The following is a 22,766-nucleotide window of genomic DNA, read 5'->3' on the forward strand; positions in this document are numbered from 1 at the left end:
AAAACACCCTTAACCGTCTAAAAAGTCAAGGGACTAAGCAAATATATACAATTATGCTCTCGCTACTACAAAAAGTTATCACACAACAGTACAGTGACTGGTAGTTATTCAAAGAGACAGAAGCAGATTCTTTGGTGTGTTCTTGGTTACAGCAATGAGATGATTTATTTTCTCCAGACTCAAGGAATTTCATACAAAGCCAGCCGACACGTGTTTCGTCGTGTACAGTTGAGTCAACACGACTCTTCAGGGCTGATGATACAAGAATAACATATGCAGATTTAGTTATGCAGCTTGTCTTGGTCACATACTGCAAATGGTGACAAAGTGCAACCAACATGCAGTAGTGCCATGCGTCTAAGGTAGGCACATGGTGGTCGTGTATAGTGGTGATGCCACAAATTAAGGAAGTGTGTCACCCCAAGGCTGTGGGTGGTTGCCCTTGGGTGGCGGTGTGTTACCGTGAGGCCTTGTGGCATAACATTAAGGTGTGTGGTCACATCTAACTCATACACGGTGATCTTGCACTCAGAACGGTCGTGCGAGGGTGAATCAAATGAAAAGTTTAAAATTAGTGAACTATTGTGTGGGGGTGTTGGTGAAGGACTGTAGCGGTTGCCGGACGTGGTTGTCTACATGGTGTTTGTGAGTGGTTTGTAAAAGCAAGCAAGGGATTCCGTTACCGCGCAAAATAAATTTAGAGTTTAAAAGGAGAATATACTCTCTCTCCACATGATGGCCTGTTTTACCTTAAAGCTCAGTACAATCTTGGTAATTAGGTCTGGACTAGTATTCAGGTATTTGACGTTTGTGTCAGAGAGAGACTGAAGAAGAAAAGAAATAAAAACAGAAAGGAATCATCAGGGAACACATTCTAAAAAGGGTCATGGCTTCCATTTGGTAAAATGGATGGCTACAAAACATGCAGTATCCTTACCAATGATTAATAACAACGTGACTAAATAGAGACTGTAAGTTCTTTAGGGATAGTCACGAAGAAAGCACTTATGTCTAGGCAGTCTGCCTAGTTGATTGCCAAAAGTCTTCAAATTAGAGCACTCTGTTTGAACAAAGGGCAGTAAAAAAAGGGGAGAAAAACGAAAATCAAATTAGCTTTTGCCAGCTGTAAGCGCGGTATAGCGCGGTGCTTGAGAGATACACAATTCAATAGGTCTGCTGCCTAAGGAGGTTTAAATAAACAAAGTACCTGACTACTGGTGTGTGTCAGGCAGAAACCGGGAGGGGATTCTTCTTGTCGAAAGCTCGCTAGAAACGGGTGCGTTTCTTGTATGTCGAGGCGCTGCAAGGTGAGAGGCAAGAGCACGAGTTAGCTCAGAAAGAGTCCGGTTCTGTAGGTTTCAGACCGTACATTTGTGAAGGATTAGAAGTGGCTCGAGGTACGTTTAACCGCTTACCCGTTTTATGGCATCCCTCCTCCTAAGGTTCCCGGTCGCCGTCTCTCGGTACGGACACGTGACCGAGTGGGAGGGGTCGTTTTGTAGCACAAAATAGACATCGAGGATGTCCAAGAATCGGTGATGTTAGAAAAAAGGCGTCCGCCATCTTAGAGTGGTAAAGTCGCCTAGCGAAAGAATGCATTAACATCAAGGCACCCACAATATGTGAAAATCCTTGGTAACCATATCTGGATCCTCAGAGTAAGCCATGTTGCAAATATTGATGGTTAGGAAGCGCGAATGCTAAGGATCGCAGAGTATGGGAAAATAAGATTAAAATCAAAATATATTTCCGCATCGATGTCGAATGGAAATAGTACATGGGAAAATAGACCAGATTGCAAGTGTTTCATCTCACCCAAGGTTAAAAAGGTGAGAATGAAAAAGAAAAGAATAAGACAGTAACTGTTTTTTAGGGTAGGGGCACATCATGGAGAATGATATGAGTGCGCATATTGCTATCAACGAGAATCGAGTGCAGTAAGGAGCGTGACTTATAGTGATCTGAGTGATTAAAACGACGCATGCTCAGTGGCCTGATGTGCTGGGCTCAGTAATCTCAAAAAGTTATGATGGCCACTAGAATGAAGGTGCCCTACTCACACCGTTTGTTCGTGAGCATATCATTATTTCACATAATTCGGAAAACAGTTGCAGTCTTAATCTTTACATGATATGATTATTATATCTCAGAGCCAGTTGGGACCCAGGGATCCAAAGATGGATCTGTGCCGGTTGGGTGATGTCGATCTTCCCCGTCGCTGGTCCCGAGGCCGGCGCTTCCAGCGCCATCGCCATTTACACCCCTGACTCCAACACTTAGCCAGAGGGGCATCGCCAGCCTCCACCACCGACTGGAACCATGCCTTCCAGGCCAGCGCCTTAGCCCTATTCCTATGGATTAGGGCTCAGGGAAGAATTGGATGGGCAGCTAAACCCTGAAGAATAGCAGCCTTATGAATCCTTGGACTGGTGAGGATCTGGGTGAAGCATGTGGGCTGGATAGTTCCGCAGACGCTTGCTTGCTTTCTACCCCTACCATGAATACAGAGGAGGGAGCTTCATCCTCTATGGTGGTGCAGAGGGCAGCGGAGGTCTGACCCATACTTTGCTCTCGGTGACAGTTAAGACTAATTACTTGACGGAAGGGCTTCAACCGACAGTGTCCCCTACCAAACCACTTTTCCCATCCAGTGAAGCACTTACTGATGTCCTGCTTGGGTTCTGGTCTAAGGGCAATTAATTGCCCACCACCCCACTCTAGGGGGCCGCAAATTCCTCACTGAACACCTTGCCCCAGTGAGCTTGGTGGTCTAACCCTCCAGTTTACATTTAAATCCTGGCACATTCCCAACCGCTGCACCGGAACGAGGATCCATGAAGCTGGACAATTTAGGCAAGAAAATGTTTTCTTCCACGATCCTGGCTTTGTGGTCCTTGAACATCGCATGCCTTTTGGCCTTCTGTTCCACACCCTGCAGGATATGGTAGCATAGGTGCTGCCAACGGTCCTGGAGGAGGCCCGGGCTATGCCCTGCCAGGCTTTTGCTGACAGGAGGGATGCAGCTAAGTTCACCATTTGATGTGAATTAGACACCACCAACTCACTAAGAGCGATTTCGTCGACAGTGGCACTGGGACACCATGCCTGGTTGAAAACTAATTGGTTTTCTGGGGATGTCCAGACATCACTAATGGACATGCACTTAGATGGCTCTTGTCTCTTGGGAGACGAGGCGGATTTGGCGCTGGAGCGCTTTAAAGGCAGCAGGCCTAAAGCAAGGTTCTTAGGCCTTTCCATGGCCCCTTGTGACCGTCAATCCGCCTTTCACTTCTTTCATGGCCACAGAAGGGGCGTACAGCTGCACCCTTACCAGGCCAGCCACTGTTGCAAGCAAGCTGTCCAGCCTCTGCATGGCCATGGATTCGGTACTTACCACCCCGTGGGCCAGTGGTCGGGGAAGTCCTCTCTCTCAAACTCCCTGAAACCACCTCTCTCGAGGCAGCTGCTGCCTTCAAACCCTACTAGTCTGTCTGTTTACCATCATCGGCACCCAGTGGATGGCAGGATTCGTCATTACCTGCACCACTGGCAGCCGATAACATCCGAAAGATGGATTTTGCAGATTGTCCGAGGGTGCTACTAACCCCCTCCCCCAGACTAACCCTCCATCCATGCCATCTACTTGCGATAGGCTGACTAGGTCCACCTATCTTTTTCCCACCAGGATGTGACTGCTCCTTTGGCCAAAGGAACCATAGATAGTGTACCAATGCCAGAAGTGGCTCATGGTTGTTATTCCTGCTACTTTCTGATGCCAAAGAAGGACATAGGTCTTTGTCCTATCCGCGACCTGTGCTGTCTCTCAACTTCTTCTTCAGCAGGAGAACTTCAAAATGCTCCCACTTGCTCAAGTGCTATCTGCCCTGGACCCAGGAGACTGGATGGTAGCGTTCGACTTGTAGGACTCATATTTCTATATTCCCGTCCTGCCTGCCCGCAGGCGTTACCTGTGGGCCATAAGAACTTTCTATTCTCTGTGCTCCCCTTCGGCCTTACCAACACCCCTTGACTGTTCACCAAGGTGATGGTGGTGGTTGCAGCTCCTCTGCGAAGATCAGATGTGCTAGTCTCCCCCTGTCTCCATGACTGACTGTTGAAGGCGGGCTCTCACCAGGCTGTCTTATCTCGACTCCAGACTACGGCGGACGTTCTGCATTTGCTGGGGTTCACTATCAACGTGCCGAAGTCACACCTGACTCCCTCTCAGATGCTCCCTTTCATCTTAGCTGTTCTGGCCAGAATGCAGTTTCGGACCTATCCTCCCGAACCACAAGTCCAGGATATTGAGGCTATGATACCGATGTTTCAGCCTCTATCCTAGATTTCATGGGGAGCCACACTCAGAGGCTTCTGGGCCTTGTATGGAGCTGGCTCTGTATATACTACACCAAAATGAGGTAGTGTGCACAGAGCCCAGTGGAACCCCAAAGGTAGGCTGATGTAAAAGTAGATAGCACTGTGCTCCCTATTTGTGATAGTGTGGGCAAGCAGTAAAGCTCTAGCAGAGGGTCATGTTATGCATTTATTGTACACACTCAATCAGCAAATTATGGCACACACTCAGACTGAACTCAGACCAATTTGATTTGTACAAAAATATTATTTAGTTGTATTTATTTCCTAGAACCAAGCAAGCCTGGTACAGCTAAGTGTACATGATAACTTTAAAGGCAGGTTGAACAATACAAGCAAGCTGTATGAAAATTATTTTGTTACAGGTTTGTAAATGCTTTCACTACAGTGGAAATTACTGTTAGATTACTTAGGATTGCTTTACAGATTACTTTCTGGATTACTTTTTCTACTCAGTGTGATATACCTAGATATCACACTGGGACATTTCCTATACAAAAGGTAAGTACGGAGTTTTTAGTTATTTGCAGTTTTTCAAAGTTCCATACAAGACCAACTCCACACTTACAACAATTTTTAGGAAAAACAGTCAATGTATTCCAATGGAGAAAAATTAACAGTTTGCAGGTAAGTACGAGTTTGTGGGAGTTGGTATTCTGGGGTTAGAACCAGGGTTCCCCCATGGTCGAGGATGCACTCTCAAAGCACCCTCAGCGGCACTAGTGCGGCCGGGTGCTGAGTACTGAGGCCCAATATTATCCAATGGGGGATAGGGGGCCTCCGGTTGGTGATGATGTGCTTTGACGTGCAGGGTGCTTGCGTGCTGTCGGGTGCCCTGCTGATTTCAATGGGGATTGTCCAGTTTCAACAAAGACTGCATGCTCAGGGGCGGAGATCTTCTTGAGGAGACCACCAATCAGTAACGTAAGTTGGTATGCTGGGACACAATCGGTTGGGCCACCCAAGACAGTGGGACTTCAGGTGCAGGGGTGTCTTTAGGCGTCGGGTTTTCCTTACCAGCTCCAGTTGCGGTCAGGGGGATCCTCCAGAAAGAGGTTGTTAACTTTGCTGGGAGATTGGAGGCAGGTCAGACATCACCAGATTTCAAGTAAGGATTGCCGGGGAGACCACCTCGTGGTGTTGGCCTCTCGAACTCGGGCCGTGGGCATCGGGTGCAGACGCACGGATTTGGCCGTAGCCGGAGTCTGTGGGTGCGCAAATCTGGTGCTCACGGGAGAAGGAGTCTTTTCTGTGGAAGGCAGGGCAGGTCCTCGGGGGTTCTTGAGGTTGCTGTCCGCAGGAGACACCGGGATTTCGCTAATGCGAGTTCGAGGTGGTGACAGGCCGGTACGGCTTGTGCCAACTCAGTGAGCGTCCTCTTAGCTTTAGCACAGCTTCTTCGGTCCTTCTTCTTTTCTTCTTAGTCGGTTCTTGTCTGAGGTGGAAAGGTTCAGGGTTGCCCCTAAATACTAGATTTAGGGGTGTTACAGGTTATAAAGGTTGGGACCAATCTGTCCCTTCCTTGCGGTGGGTACACCCCCTATTATGCCACCCTCCAGTGGGAAATGGGGCATATGCCTCACTGTGGTTGGCTGGGTCCCCACATCTACAAAATGGTGGGGACTGAGATTTGAGCTCCACCTTGCCTCCCCCACCTGAGGGGGGCAAGTGTTGGCACACCTCCCTTCCTCACTTGGTTTTCCAGAGGATTCTCCTGCCCAACGTGGGAGTCAGAACCGGTGGGGGCCAGTTGCTGGAAGCAGCAAAAGGCCTGAGGAAACTCACAAAGGCGGCAAGCTTTTGAAGCTTCCCCTGAGTGGACCCTGCTCATCGTGGGGGAGGAGGCTTGGCACCTCGTCCCAGGATGTGCATTGTTTCAGACCCCCCGAGAGCAGCAGGTTCTTGACCCTGGAGTCCAGAAAAATGTCTGGTGGTGGCAGCTGGCGAGCAGCTACTCAGCCAGGACACTAGTATTAGGCCGCTTTTCAGGGGACATCTCTAAGATGCCCTCTGTGAGCATTTTTCATTAAATCCCACACTGGCATCAGTGTGGGTTTAATGTGCTGAGAAGTTTCCTACCAAACAGGTTTTAGTAAAGCCATTATGGAGCTGAAGAGTTTGTAGCGACTAACTTCCAGACCATATACTCTTTATGGCTTTACTGCACTTACAATGTCTAAGAATTGGCTCATACACTGTAGGGGCACATAGCTCTGGCAACTGCACCCTCACCTGTGGTCTAGTGCACCCTGCTAGAGGGGTGATTTACCTAGGCCTCGGACAGTGGACTGCAGGCATGGCACACAGGGATGTGCGCCATGTCGACTCTTAACTTTGTTCTGCACCAAAACGCACACCCTGCAAAGGCAGTGTGTGTGTGTAAAGGTACAGGGCCTCTAAGGCTGGCACAATAAGTGCTGCAGCCCTTAGAGGCTTTGACTTGCCTCAGTGCCCTTGGTACCTGTAGTACCTTTTACAAGAGACTGACCTGTGGCCAAAGAGTGCCGACTGAGTTTTATTTTCAATGAAGTTTAGGGAAAGTACATAGGCTCTGGGTACCTGGTTGGCGGAACCCAGGGCACACTCAGTCAAATCACATCATCAGTTTAGCAAAAAGTGAGGTCAACCAAAAGAGGGCACTTTCTTACAGGCCTCATGCCCTCCTACATTCTTCTGCTGACACATGCCCATAGGCAAATGCGGGCTCTGCAGTGGGACCTGAAGTTCCAGTGTGTGCAGCATTAGGGGAATTCTCTGTCATGGTCCAGATCTCGGAAGGAACTGTGAAGGACCTGCAGTGGTGGCTTATGAATCGTGATTGGCTCATCGGCAGACCCTTTTCCCTTCCCCAACCAAATCCCACAGTGGTGACAGATGCGTAACTCCTGGGATATGGCGGTCATCTGGGAGAGGTGGAGATCATAGGACTTTGGGCTCTGGTGGAATTCAGACTCCATAATATCCATTTTGGAGCTCTGACAAAACTTGAGGGGGACCTCCATGGCTGGACCCAATAAGGAGCTCCCAGGCTAGGGGCCTGCCGCCCATGCACAGTGCCGGATGGGGGCCCCTGGAGCTCGGGGAGCTCTGTACCGCATGTGATACTGTTACACCATTGCCCCACTGATGTTTCTACTGGCTTTAGAGCCATTAGCAGTGGTCATTCAAGCGACCCCTGTATTATCCAGTATTATGGGTGTCTTTCATAGATTCACATGCCTGAATCATTCCCCGTCGTCGAGACGGGAGTCCCCGGTACATAGAAAAGTAATGTCCTATAGACATACATAGAGAATAGTAGGCCTAAAGGCCTCACCTTAGTAACATATCCATGTCCTTTTGTAAAAAGGACCAAACTCTAAACAAGAGCCAATCAGCTATCACCTCCCTCTAGAACCTTCCTGGCAGGAGCCTCAGTCCCTCAGATTTTCTACCGCACGTTGTGCTAAGGGAGTCTCCTCTGAGCTCTGCTCAGATTCTGTGTTTATTTTCACTTCATTAAATAACTTTGCTTTTCTACTATGGATTATCTTCAAATACATTCTTTAAAAAAGGTCTGTAAGGAGAAGAAAGAATTTTATTTTGGAGCATGTGCTTCTTGTTCCAAGAAGTTGCTCTGCTCTGTTTCTCACACTGAAAGTATGTCGCACTTTCTCAAGTAAGTTTTTGAGAGGTCGTGAAGGGCGAATTTTAATATGGTTAAGACCAGAAAGGAGGTTTTTTATTTTCTCCAGTTACTGTGATGAGGTGTTGCCCTCAACATCTAGGAGACCTCAAAAGAGAAGAGAATCTCCTCAGACTGATTCCTCAGGGGGACGTCCTGAGAAGGCCCTCAAAAAGACCACTCATGGGTCTTCTGGGCGCAGTCCTTCAAAATCTCCTCACTCTGTGGTAAAGGAGAGTAAAGGACTTGCTTTTGGAGAAAAATCATATAAAAAAGTCGACTTCTGAGCCGTCAAAATCACCTCCTCTGATCATGGAACCCTTCAGAAAGGGCGTCTTCTTTACCTCCTGAGGTAAAGACTAGCAGCCAACATCGTCAACTGGATCGTCGACAGAAAAAACCAGCATTGCCTATTACAGCCTCTTCGTCTACGATGGCTCGTCTACGATGGCCTCATCTACGACGGCTCGTCTACAAAGGCTCGTCTACAAAGACGTTGTCGACGATGGCCTTATCTATGACTACTCGTCTACGACGGCCTGTCTACGGCGTCGACGATGGCCTCATCTACGATGGCCTCATCTACGATGGCCTCGTCTACGATGGCCTCGTCTACGATGGCCTCGTCTACGATGGCCTCGTCTACGATGGCCTCGTCTACGATGGCTCGTCGACGACGAGAGCGTCGACGACGAGAGCGTCGACGACGCTATGTCTGCTGGTCTATGTCTGCTGGTCTATGTCTGCTGGTCTATGACTGCTGGTCTATGACTGCTGGTCTATGACTGCTGGTCTATGACTGCTGGTCTATGACTGCTGGTCTATGACTGCTGGTCTATGACTGCTGGTCTATGACTGCTGGTCTATGACTGCTGGTCTATGACTGCTGGTCTATGACTGCTGGTCTATGACTGCTGGTCTCTGACTGCTGGTCTCTGACTGCTGGTCTCTGACTGCTGGTCTCTGACTGCTGGTCTCTGACTGCTGGTCTCTGACTGCTGGTCTCTGACTGCTGGTCTCTGACTGCTGGTCTCTGACTGCTGGTCTCTGACTGCTGGTCTCTGACTGCTGGTCTCTGACTGCTGGTCTCTGACTGCTGGTCTCTGACTGCTGGTCTCTGACTGCTGGTCTCTGACTGCTGGTCTATGACTGCTGGTCTATGACTGCTGGTCTATGACTGCTGGTCTATGACTGCTGGTCTATGACTGCTGGTCTATGACTGCTGGTCTATGACTGCTGGTCTATGACTGCTGGTCTACGACGGCCTCGTCTACAAAGGCTAGTCTACAAAGGCTAGTCTACAAAGGCTAGTCTACAAAGGCTAGTCTACAAAGGCTAGTCTACGATGGCGTCGGCGGCCTTGTCTATGACTGCTCGTCTACGACGGCATAGTCTATGACGGCCATCTACGAAGGAAAAATCCGCCAATTCTGGAATTTCTTATAATGTGGTAGAGAGGGCTGCTCAACGTTTTAAGATCTCAATGACCTCTCAAGAACAGGCCGGCTTCTTGTATGACTTCAAAGAACCTCTCAAGAAGGCTGTAAGGTCAATACCGATTATCAATTACCTATAGTCAGAAGGGGTAAGGGTCATGCAGAACCCCTCCTCTGTATCACCAGTTGGATAAGAAGTATAGGGCGCCAGATACAGCACCGGCGTGTTTAACAAGACATCCTAAGCCGGACTCCGTAGTGACACGGGCGGCCCAGAGGAACTCCAGGAATCCTTCGGCCCCTTTGTCGCTTCCTCCTGATAAGGACAAAGAGTGGACAACATTGGGAACTGGTTTTCCTCAATGTCGGCAATCACGGTAAAGGCCGTGAACGCTCTAGCGCTCTTGGAACGCTAACATGGACAATTGTGGGCACACACAGCCCCATACCTGTCGGAATTGCCAAATTCATCCGAAGAGGAAGTAAAAAGGATTCTGCTAGATGGTGAAGCATCGGCGTCAGACACTATAGTCTGCGCGATGGATATCGCTATGACAGGGTTCCTCAAGTTGGCTGGGCCAGCAGTCTTGCGGCTCCAAGGATGGCTAAAGGCAACCTCTTTCAGTCCTGAGGTGCAATCAAAGATTTTGGACATGCCATATGATAGCCAGTTACTAATTGGCACAAATAATTGACGAAGCAGGCACTGAGAGCTTTGGGCACTCTTCAGTATAAGAACCAGTCCTTTAGTAGAAATAGAGGAAGAGGACAGTCTTCCCACAGAGGGAATTATCAATACAAGTCTTCCTACTCTTCAGGCCAGAGTAGACCGCAATACCAACAGGGCCAACAACAGCAAAACAGGCAATCCTCTTTTGGGAGGTCGTCCTTTCAAGGTAAAGGACAGCGGAAATGACAAAAATCTATGGCTGCTTCTATGACAGATCTCGATTATGCTGCAGATAGGAGCTATAGGGAGGGTACCTCCATCTCGGAAGGGAAAAGGGTTTTGTTCCCACTTCTTTTGATCCAGAAAAAAGACAAGAAGTGGAGACATATCTTGGACCTCAGGGCCCTCAACAAATTCCTAAGAAGCAGTCGTTTCGCATGGTAACGATCCAGGAGGTCTTGCGACTACTGTAAAAGCAGGATTTTAGAGCGTCCGTAGACATACAGGACGCTTACTTCCATATCCCAATTCACGGGAATCACAAAACGGTACTTGAGATTTGCAGTAGCGGGCAGACACTTGCAGTTTTGCGTTTTGCCCTTCGGGCTCAAGTCTGCACCGCACATATTCACGAAATGTCGTACCACGGTGGCGGCATATCTCAGACCGTGCATCACCAAGTCTTTCCGATTCTAAATGACTGGCTGGTCAAGGCTTCATCCTTAAAAGACGCGTCCAGGTCATCCAACGCCTGTTTAAATCTTTTCGATTGCTTGGGTCTCACCCTCAATCAGGAAAAATCGGTCCTACAACCTTCTCAGTACATCAGTTTCCTAGGTGCAACCCTGGACACACAGTCTGCAAAAGCTTTCCCATCCAGAGAGAGGATGAACAAGCCTCTTGCACTTGCTGCTATAGTAGCCTCGAAGAAAGTCTTGACAGTCCGCCTCTTCAAATCCCTCCTGGGGATGATGTCAGCGTGTATCCTCCTGATTCCTCACTGTCAACTACGAATGAGGAATCTTCAGGAGGCGCTCTCAAAGCAGTGGGTCCAATGCACAGGGTCATTCGAAGGCCACATACAAGTGAATCCTCAGATGGTCGGACCCCTTCGATGGTGGATGTCATCTCAAAACCTGTCTCAAGGCTTGTCATTCCTGCTTCCGGCTACTCCTCATATTGCCACAACAGGCGCCTCCTTGGAAGGCTGGGGAGCTTTTCTGCAAGAGCTACAGATAAGCGGATAGTGGTCTCCTATGGAGAAGAAACTACATATCAATCTGCTCGAATTGCGGGCGGTCTTCCTGGCCCTTCTGTTTTCCTGCCAAGAATCAAATATTCCCTGGTGCTCGTCCGGACAGACAACACCACGACTATGCACTACCTCAACAAACAGGGAGGGACACGCTCGCTGACACTCTCGCGAGTCGCAAAAAAGTCTGGAATTGGCTCATACTCCACAATGTAACCCTAAGGGCGGAATATGTCCCAGGCGCGGACAATGTGCTCGCCGAAACGTTGAGCATGCAGAAAACATCGTCACACAAGTGGGAGCTAGATCAACAACTTATCGACCAGATCTTCTCCAGATGGGACACGCCGCAAATCGATCTATTTGCGACGAGAATGGATGCCAAATGCCCACACTTCGCAGGTTGGCATCCCCAGTCAGGGTCTCTAGGGAATGCATTTTCCATCGCACGGCGCAAGCGTCTTTGCGTACGCCTTTCCGCCATTCCCGATGCTTCCTATAGTCCTCAGGAATATTTCGATGGAGCCTTGTACTCTAATTTTAATAGCCCCAACTTGGCCGAGGCAACTTTAGTTCAGAGCGCCACTGTCTATCCCTGGAGCCGCCGATCCACCTTCGGCAGTATCCATCGCTGCTCACAATGTACAACATCCGGATCTGAAGTCTCTCAGGTTAGCTACCGGGCTCCTGAGTTCCGAGAGTTCCACAATCTGAATATTCCACAAGACCGTAGGGACATTCTTGCCAGAGCAAGGGCAGATGGAACGACCATAACGTATTCCCTGAAATAGAAGCGCTTTTGTGTTTGGTGTGCAGATCAAAACTTTCGGCTTTTCTCCTCCTCACCGGAGCAAATCTTACCTTATCTATTACATCTGGCACAGTAGGGCCTAGCCCACTCCTCCATTAATGTACACTTAGCAGCAATATCTCGTTATAAAAGAACTTCGACGAGTCTATCTCTCTGGTCAAGCAGGTCGATTAAGCAATTTCTAAAAGGATTATACAGATCTTTCCCGCCAGTAAGTGTGTTGCCACCTGCCTGGCATCTCAATGCGGTTCTTAACCAGCTCATGAAACATCCGTTTGAACCAGTACACAGAGCTGTCCTGAAGTATGTCTCGTGGAAAACAGCGCTCCTCCTGGCACTCACATCTGCAAGGAGGGTCCGTGAGCTACAGCCGTTTTCAATCCAGGATCCTTTTCTACGGTTTTAAAAAACGACATAGTAATCCTGAGAACCAATCCTAGGTTTATCCCAAAAGTCCCGTCGGACTTCCACCTAAATGAACCTGTGGTTCTGCGCTCCTTCTTTCCAAACCCAAGCATGGCAACTGAAAGATCGCTGCATTATAGGGATCTCAACAATGCTTGAAGTTTTACATTGGTAAAACGAAAACATTCAGGAAATCTAACCAGCCCTTCGTAGCTTACAGCAGACCTAGGAAAGGTCTACCACTTACCAAGCAGAGCATCTCCAGATGGATTTCTGCAGCCATTGCTTTCTGTCATGACCAAGCTGGACAGCCATTGCATTCCAAAGTGAGAGCGCACTCCACGAGAGCTATGTCCACTTCTATGGCCCTCTTCGCAGGGGCGCCAGTCATTGGCATTTACAGGGCGGCAACATGGAAGTCGCCGCATACATTCACTAGGCACTACTGCCTGGATACGGAGCTGAGGAAGGATGCAGTAGTGGGACAAGAAGTGTTCAGCTATATATATATTTCAGTAAGGTGAGCCTTCCTCCGTCCCTCCATCCTTCTCTGGTATGCACATTTCTTTACTAATACTTATTGTGGATGTCTAATGATGGTTCATGCTCGCATGATGTGTATTATCTAAGGAATAGTATATGCTGTTCCATCAGAAATGTGCACTCTGCATTGCTTGCTACTCTGATTCAGGCATGTGAATCTATGAAAGACACCCATAATACTGGATAAGAAATGCGTTACTTACCTGTAACTGCAGTTATCCAGTATTGGTGTCTTTCATAGATTCACATGCAACCCTCCCGCCTCCCCTGGAAGGACTCGCCTAACTCTCTGTGTCACGCCTACTTAGCTTAGTGCGTACGAAAATCTGAGGGACCGAGGCTCCTGCCAGGAAGGTTCTAGAGGGAGGTGATAGCTGATTGGCTCTTGTTTAGAGTTTGGTCCTTTTTACAAAAGGACATGGATATGTTACTAAGGTGAGGCCTTTAGGCCTACTATTCTCTATGTATGTCTATAGGACATTACTTTTCTATGTACCGGGGACTCCCGTCTCGACGACGGGGAATGATTCAGGCATGTGAATCTATGAAAGACACCAATACTGGATAACTGCAGTTACAGGTAAGTAACACATTTCATACATGGCATTTGCACTGCTGTAGGGTAACACAAAGCAATGTAATATGCCAACAATATTTTGCTTACCCTCCCAGATTCATCCATACCAGTACAAGTATTGATGGAAATATCTGACTCCTTTGCACAGTTCTCTGGCTGCAAACTAAATAGTCCAAATGCAAGGCAGTGCCTATGACAGCATCTGTCTCCAGGTCCTCCTTAGGCGCATCATCTTTCCAATGGCTCACTTCTCACCTCCAATATCTAGGAATTTTCCATAACCCCGGTTTAACTAATATGGTTTGAGACAATATAACCCCTGTCGTGGACAAAGTTAAAAACAAATTCTGTCTGGTCAAAATTGCATTTCATGTGGGGGAGAATCCAGATTGTAAAAATGACCATCCTGCCACACTTCCGGTGTCTCTATTATGCTCCTCCTCAAAATACTTACTTTCACACTTGAAGAGATTTAGTGACTAATGTGGCACTTCGTCTGGGTGGCTAGAAAGCCCTGATTAAAAACATCCAAACTTTTACTCCACCTCTCCCATACTGAATCATGCTGGTTAGCGTCCCAATTGGTCCTCATAATCTACTTGTTCAAAACATGTAAGGAGATCTTGATAGGGAAGAAACTGGAGAGCTACCTCCTTTATTCTGCTTCCAAGATCACGCTCCTCTAGATTGATCTTTCTCCTACTTGTCATGCACTAAATCCTATTCTTATTGCCACTCAACATGCATGAAATAGGGCACACTCGTTAATGGACCAATCGGCCTGGATGCACTCCGGGTCACCTGCATAGAGAAATGCACAGATGCGGGTGGGGGACACTGAAATAGAACGGTCTTACTAGCTAACCCAGGGGATATGTGGTCTGTACAACTTGCTGCAAGACGTAGACCAGCTCCCCTTTCCAACACTTGCACAAAAAGATGATCTGTCCCCTCCCCGCGCTGGCATTACACGCAACTGACCCCACAGCCTCTGATCCATTTTGGGGAAGCAACCCCTATGCACTTGAAACTAACGATATACTACAATACCTCATGCAGTGGATGGGCTACAGGGAAATTCTCTCCGGGCTTTACTTCACACTGATCAAGGCCTTTTCTCACCAAAATCGACGGCTCTTTATTTACAGCCATGGTGTTCGGCGTAATTGGGAGTGGAATTTGAGGCTGATGACTGGCTCCATATCATGGCGATGCATGTCAAAACCTTCTGTGAAGCCCTTCTTAAATTCAGACACTATAAAATACAACACCATTGGCATTGGTCCTAGGCGAAACTTTTTAGAGCCCACATGACATGAGACTCTTCCTGCTGGAGGTGTCATGAGCCATACAGCAGCGTTGTCCACTTGGTATGGGATTGCATGGCTGCGGACTTACGGGAGTGAGGTATTGGTCTTGATCACCAAAACCCTAGGACTCAATCCTCCTCTAACAAGTAGGATCGCCCTCTTACATGATGCCTCATCCTTGTTCGCAAAGCCCCATATCATTCATATAAATAGTTCGCAACACCCCTGTCAGTAGTGAAAGTAGGACTCCTGCATCACTGAAAGTCAAATATTATACTGCTACACTGATATTGACTGATTGACATGCATGCTGTAGTTTCATATGAGAAGATCTACACATTGGATGACCGTCTCCAACAGCTCGAAAACATATGGGGCTCATTCCTAACATAGTGCCACTCTTTTAACTCCCCACAAAAACCGAGCTGACATTGTGAATCTAGAAATGCGTTGGATTGTTCTCCCCATCCATGACAAGTTCCTGTATGTAGTTACTTTGGACGCTTCCTGTTTCAGGGATCCTCCTGTTATACGATATGGGTATGTACTGGCAGTCGTAAAAGCGAAGTGACCGATCTTTGTTACATATGTAAATGTTGCTAGCCATTATGATGGTGCTCTACAACCTGCAGTTTTCCCTCCCCTACTAACCCGGTTTCCTCCTTATTTTGTATCTATTCCTTAGCACTTTTGCTATGTATACTTTTTTGCTTCAGTTCTTTTGATGCTGCTGATGTGAAGTGTAAGGTGCTGTGTAAAAGTGCTGCAAGTGAATAGACTGGTGTATGATGAATCTAAAAATAACTAGGTAATCCAAGAAATTAATTTTTAATGTGTGGCTCCCTCTGTTATGATAAAAGGTGGTGGCCGAGGGTGGATATTATGGTCCATGTTGGCTCTAAAACCAAATGTAGGTCAGAATTTTTCTTGCTATTAGTGGGTCAGAAAGGATTGCGACAATTCTTCAGGACCATGAACAGTGAAAGCTAGACTACTCAATGGTCGGCTGGCCAGAAGTACAGTTGTTCTCTAAAGCTGTACCTGACCCCAGCTGTAAATGGTATATAGTATACCTTTAGACAATTGGTATGTGAACCAACCTGGAGGAAACAAAAGAAGAACAACAAGAGATAACATCAAGCGGCAGCTTTGAGTCAAAGTATATACGTTCGCATGCAGTGTGCAATCAATCTACATGCTGAGGATAATGCCTTGTGAAGGTGCATGTAATTAACTAGGCACGTCAGGCGGCAAGCCAAACAAACGAAATCTCGTGCCAGTTCTCAAACATAACCCAAAAGTAAAACAGCAAGTTTAAAACCTTTATAAAATACTATGAAATACTAATGCGCAGTATAAAGACATATTTTAGGCTGGTTTCATCAACGTTGAGGAAAGCAAGGGGTCCTAATGCCTACAATGCGGGATATGGACCCACAGTTGGTAACGGAGTTGCACTAATTAGCGTCGAACCACCTGAAAAACCCTCACAAACAGACGTGCGCTGTTAAACCGAGTCCAGGGAACTAGAGTTGATTGCCAAAAGTGTCCAAGTTGAGGAATAGTCTAAGATATAGTGTCTACTCACAGTTGGTTGTCACTGCGTATAGCATGCGACCTACCCCGATCTCTGCTACAGCTGGAGTGTTTGGGCAGAGCAGAGCCGTAGTGTGCTGTCGTGTGCGCCAGAACTGACAGACCCGCTATTCTAAACTGCTACGTGGCGAGGCAGAATTCCGGCGCTATATTGGAGCGGAGCGGACTTTTGTATAGAAGTAGGGACTAAAACTGTGAAATCCCAAGTAGAGGTTATAGGTTAGGGCGATACGTAGATAAAGTCACTTCTGATGTAATGATCCATCAGATTTGGTTACGGGTCACTAGAGCGACTTAGAGTCTGAAATGTGTTGGGGTTCCCAAATGGGGATGTTTCACTGGCAATTGTCAGTAAAGGATGGGGTAGACTAAACATGAGTCCCCAAAGTGCGCTATAGCTACTACGGTTTGGTCACTGGTCTGTAGTGGGTCCTATGATTTGCAGTGGATATGTAAGAGTACCGTATTGTCTAGGTTGTAATCAAGTGGAAGGCACGTGCATCCATATGTAGGAAAGTGGGTTTCTATTGCAGTAACCCCCCCACTTTTTGGCAGACTACGTGCACGTTTTCTTGGTGTGTCCTCGGTCCCTGCCTAACAGGTTCCCAGAGCCTGTGTCCTTTACCCAAAACAAACGCAATCGGCATCTCTTGCCACAGGTCAGCCCCTGGTAAATGGTACCACAGGTACCCAGGGCACTGTAACCAGGGAAGACCTCTAAGGGCTGCAGTACTTATTGTGCCACCCTTAGAGGCCCTGTACCTTTACACACACACTGCCTTTGCAGGCTGCGTGTTTTGGTGCAGAACAAAGTGAAGAGTCAACATGGCACACATCCCGGTGTGCCATGCCTACAACCCACTGCCCTGGCACAGATCCATCACCCCTCTAGCTGGGTGCCCTATGCCGGTGGTGAGGATACAGGTGCATGAGCCCTGTACTCCTACAGTGTTTAAGTCCATTCTTAGACGTTGTAAGTGCAGTGCTGCCATTAAGAGTATATGTTGCTGAGAGCTTGTCATTACGAACTCCAGAGCACCATAATGGCTACACTGAAAACTGAGAAGTTTGGTATCAAACTTCTCAGCACATTAAACCCACACTGATGCCAGTGAAAAATGCACACAGAGGGCATCTCAGAGATGCCCCCTGAAAACGAACCCACCACTAGTGTCCAGGCTGAGTGGGTGCTAACAGTTGCCCCCACCATACATGTTTCTGGACCCCTGGGTCGATAGCCTGCTGTTCTCTGGGGCCTGACACCATGCACATCCTGGGACAAGGTGCAAAGCCTCCTCCCCCAGTATGTGCAGGGTTCACGAAGGCGAAGCTTCAAAAGCATGCCCCCTTTTGTGAGCCTCCCTAGACCATTTGCTGCTTTCAGCAACTGGTCCCCACTGGTTCTACCCCCCACTTTGGGCGGGAGAACCAGCGGGAAAAACAGGTTGGGGAGAGGGGTGTGCCTACCTCTGCCAACTCCACCCCTCGTGGGGGAGGTGCGGTGAAGCACAACTCCGAGTCCCCGCCATCTTAAGGACGGGGGACCCAACCAACCAGGGACAGGCTCCTGCCCCCCTCCCACTGGAGGGTGGCACGATAGTGGGTGTACCCACCCCAGGTAAGGGACACATTGGTCCCTGCCCTTTACCTACTTGTAACGCCCCTAAATCTAGTATTTAGGGGGCACCCTGAACCTTGCTTCCTCAGATCCAGAAACGACAAGAAGAAAAGGACCGAACAGCCATGCAGCCAGTTAACAAGAGGAAGACACCCACTAACTTTGCGCCAGCCCTACCGGCCTGTCTACCCTCAAACCTGTGAGATTCCGGTGTGTCCTGCAGCCAGCAACCTTGAAAACCCTAGAGGACCTTCCTGCCTTCACTTCCAAAGACTACTTCTCCCGTGAACACCTGATTTGTTCAACAGCAACCTCTGGCAGCAGCCAGAAACCGCGAATCCAGGCCACTCTGCACCTGCCGAACCCGGCCCGAGCTCGAGTGGAAAAACACCACGAGGAGGTCACCCCGGCGTTCCTGAACCGAGATCCGGCGAACCCTGCCCTGCCTCATGCCTCCAGCCGATGCCTGCAGTCTAAATCCAGTAGGCCCCCCTAACCGCGACCAGCAGATGGTAAGAAGATACGACCCCAAAAGGCACACCTGCACCCAATGCCCCACGTCCTTGTGTGCCCAGACCAACGGTGCCTAACCAACACCGAACTTCCCAACTTACCTCGCGAAGTGGTGGTCGCACCCAGAAGTCCTTAGTCTCTCTGCCTGCAGTGCTTTTGCAAACCGGAGGTTCTCCATTGAAAACAGGGCGCCCAACGTCGAAACAGCAGTCAGCACCCGGCCGCCTCAGTGCCGCTGAGGGTACGGTACACCTTTTGTGCTACTTTGTTTCCCCATTTGCCCTGACCTAAACCCTAGGAGCTTTGCTCCCACAACCCAGTGGCCTACTCGTGAGCAGCCACCAACTGGAGCCCCCAACACTCTACATCCGGCTGCCCTAGTGCCGCTGTGGGTGTAACAAGAGTGCATCACTGACCCAGGGGGACCCCTGAGTCTAACCTCAGAACCTTAACTCCCTCAGTCGATAAGTTAACTGTGAACCGATCACCTGTTTTTCCTCCATAGGATAAGTCAATTTTCTTCCAAAAAGTTTCTAAGTGTGGAGTTTTGAAATCTAAAAATATTCTTTAAAAATTGCACGAATAACCAACACGTATTTACTTAACTGTTTGCAGGAAATGTCCTAGTGCTGAATCTATGTATCCAGCACTGAGTTAGAAAAGTAACATAAAAAGTAACTTACCTGTAATTTACTGAAAAAAGCCTATTCATTTCAATGTACTGAATTTGTGAAGTATTGCCATCTACTGCATCCCCTGTAAATCAAACTAAGTACAATTCCTATTGCATTTTCAAACTGTTCAACAATCAGCAACTTATTACTGTAAAGTATTTAAGGCTTACCTGTGCTAGGCTTGCTTGGTTCTAAACATAAAACAGTATGGGCCATATGTAGGTAGCTTAATACTGGTCGGTAACGGACGAAAATCGGTAAATTTCCCGTTACCGACCGGTATTTAGCTTTTTCTAATGTAGGTGACTGGATTTAAGGATTCGGTAATTTACATAATCGGTAATTTAAGTTAAATTTCCCGAATTCTTAAAATACCGAATCACCAAAATTACAGAATCCTTAAATCCTATGTAGGGAGCACTCAAGTGAGTGCAATTTTGATTTAAGGATTCGTTATTTACCAACAACTACAAGTTGGTAAATATCGAATACCTTTAAAAAAGCTATTTTATGCTTTTTTTAAAGTGCCATGTGGCAGACATACATGCCCTTAGGGCATGTATGTGCGCCACATGTGCACAAATGCATGATTCAGGGGTGCAACAGGGTGTCAATGTGACACCCTGCCACCCTTAAATATGCTCCCCCTATTACCGAGTCTGTATTTACCGAATCGGTAATAGTGAATGGCTTCCCATTCATTCCTACGGGCTTCCAGGCCCATAGGAATGAATGGGAATTACCGAATCGGTAAATACCTAATCGGTAAATACCGGATATTACCGAATCTGTAAAATTTACTGAATTTTTACCTACATACTCTTTACCGATTCTTACATACCGAATCGTAAAATTCGGTATTTAAGAATCTGTAAATCGAGATTACCTACATATGGCCCTATATTATTTTATACTAAAACAATTGGTCTAGAGTTCAGTTCTTGAGTGTGTAAATTCATTTGCCGACTGAGTGTGTACATCAAATGCTTAACACTGTCCTCTGATACTGCCTCACTGCTCTACCACTCTACCACAAATTGAGAGTAAGGTTCTATCTAACTTTAACCGCTGCCTACCTCTGGGGTCACCTGGACTCTATACACACTATACCTAAATTTGGTGTAGTATATATAGAGCCAGTTTCCTACACCATATACTAGTTTTGAGCTATAGTCCGTGTTGGCTCATCATAGATGGAAAGTGGTCTAAGTAAGGGTGTCAGCCCAAGAAGCGACTAGATCAGAAGGGGTGCATTATAGTGAGGTGTGAAGGATGACGTAGTTCCTCTAGGTGAAGTCTCAGGCACGTTTCACTCCCCATGGTATGTCCTCAATAAGAACTGTCAGATGTGTGGACAAACAAAAGATCCGTTTCTGTTCATTATGGGACAGATTGGTCTTGGTTACGTTGGGGTGTGCCTCCATCATGGCCCAACGTAGGTCATCAGGGGAATGGCGCATATCTAGGTAGTGTGTGCTTATTTCGGTGGTTTTCTTTTGCAACGTACACCACAGCGATGTTTCAAGATTCTTGTATTTTCTACTTGAGTGGTCATTCCTATGTATGCATGGAATAACCGAAGAGATCTGTCACACATTGCTAGGCAATTTAGAGAACTTTGATATAGTCCCCCACTGTAGGTCCCAATATCTATACAATCTGATCGCTTCTTTACATCTAACAAAGACACTTCGATATGGGATGATAAAAATGCCGATCCCAGCAGATCTCTCCACTTCTTCCTCCTTCCAGCCATGCCAGCTCAAGACCAGAACTACAGACAAAGGCTCAGATTGAACAACTCAGTGTCTTTACCAGTTAAGGCAGTACTGAAGGTAAGTAACTTGTCCTTCTGTCTCTCACACTTAATCATCTACCACACTGCTTCCCACTGAATCTCATAACCTAATAACCGCACCTCAGTGGTCATCACGCATGACATGGAAACTGTTCCCACATAGGATCAAAACAAAGACAACATCCATCCAACCACACAACCAACAGGGTGCAGCATGCTACCTATGTCGGAAAACGCTTCAGAGCCGCACTTGGGGTAGTAATAGCTGTATAAATTCTGCAAAACAAAGCAGGATATGTCCCTTCCAGTCACTCTGACCCGAGAGGTTGCAGGGGCGTCACCTTGCCTCTTGGGCTCCATCCTGATCTCTGTCAGAGATGATTCTGAGTCTAGTCCCAGTGCACAAAGAGTTTACGAGTCCATTGGTGATGTTGCAGCAACTAGAGGCCTTTTGAGATGCCATGTGCATTTTCGGCACTTAACGGCTCCCTCAAGCATGTTTTTTCGCCCCAGGGATCCTCAGAGGCCGACAGTCGGACTTCCATCGGTAGGTCAACCCTGGCACTGTATGTGCTCCTTGAAACTGCATCTTGTTCTGCATCTCTTCCAATGACTACTTTGGTTCCGGCGCCACTCTCTTCACTGGTCCCCTTCATAGTGTAGCCAAATCTCTGGCAGATTTTCAGCCCATTGTTCTAACCCACTCAGATTTTCAGCCCATTGTTCTAACCCACTCTGACCAGAATCCTCCACGACCTTGACTGAGGCTACACCTGATTCATACCAGCACGCAGCCATCTGGAAATCCTTTCCATTTTCTGACAGTTTGCCCTTCTGCGTGGTAGAGCACAATCCTTTTGGTACTGACTCAGACAATTAGGATGAAGGGGATGATTATATCCCACAATATGATGAGGATAACTGGTATTAGGAATTCCAAGATGCTTCTCCAGATACTGGCCCTGTTTTCCACTCACCCTCTCCACACCCCAAGGTCCTGCTACAGAGGAGAGCACCTACTTCGCAGTTGTTTTGTGGAGGGCAGCAGAAGCCTTAAACCTACCGCTCCCAACTATGGAGCTCAAAACTAATATTTTAAGTGCAGTACTTCAGTCAGGTTAGGCCCCTATAGAACCTTTACTTTCATTTAAAAAGGTCCTGACCAAATGTCAGTAAATGTTCTGTAAGGCCTCTTTTGGCTACTTGTGCAAAACCATGTTCAGGTCTGACTGTTAACTTGCAGGTTGTTCATTGTCCTCATCCCGCACTGGGGGACCCAGTCTTTCTTACACAACATCCTATGCCATACAGTTTGGTAGTATAGATGTCCACCAGCAAAGTAAATACTAATACCTTCCCTATTTCTCCACCTGTTAGTGAATCAAAAGAGATGGAGAAATTTGACAAGCGAAATGTGTCCTTTAAGAGCCGTGCTCTGAGGTCCGTAAATGCCAGCTGTGTTCCCTGTAGCTACTCAAATTCCCTTTGGGACACAGTGACACAAGTTTTACCGGCTGTTCCAGGC

General features: G+C 47.6%; 2 protein-coding genes across 2 annotated transcripts in view; both read left to right on the forward strand.

Annotated features, from left to right (window-relative positions):
- Positions 1–22,766, forward strand: part of GIGYF2 (GRB10 interacting GYF protein 2) — a 1,757,193-nt gene that overhangs the window by 1,110,922 nt on the left and 623,505 nt on the right. The gene's annotated exons all lie outside the window — the stretch shown is intronic.
- The window catches only part of LOC144792004 (uncharacterized), a 74,606-nt gene continuing 53,597 nt past the window's right edge, over positions 1,758–22,766 (forward strand). The window contains exon 1 of the mRNA XM_078666870.1: positions 1,758–1,829. Within this exon, the coding sequence (XP_078522996.1) occupies positions 1,758–1,829 (72 nt within the window). The remainder of the gene's footprint in view (positions 1,830–22,766) is intronic.

Source organism: Lissotriton helveticus, chromosome 11, assembly GCF_964261635.1.
Source record: "Lissotriton helveticus chromosome 11, aLisHel1.1, whole genome shotgun sequence".
Classification (NCBI taxonomy): domain Eukaryota; kingdom Metazoa; phylum Chordata; class Amphibia; order Caudata; family Salamandridae; genus Lissotriton; species Lissotriton helveticus.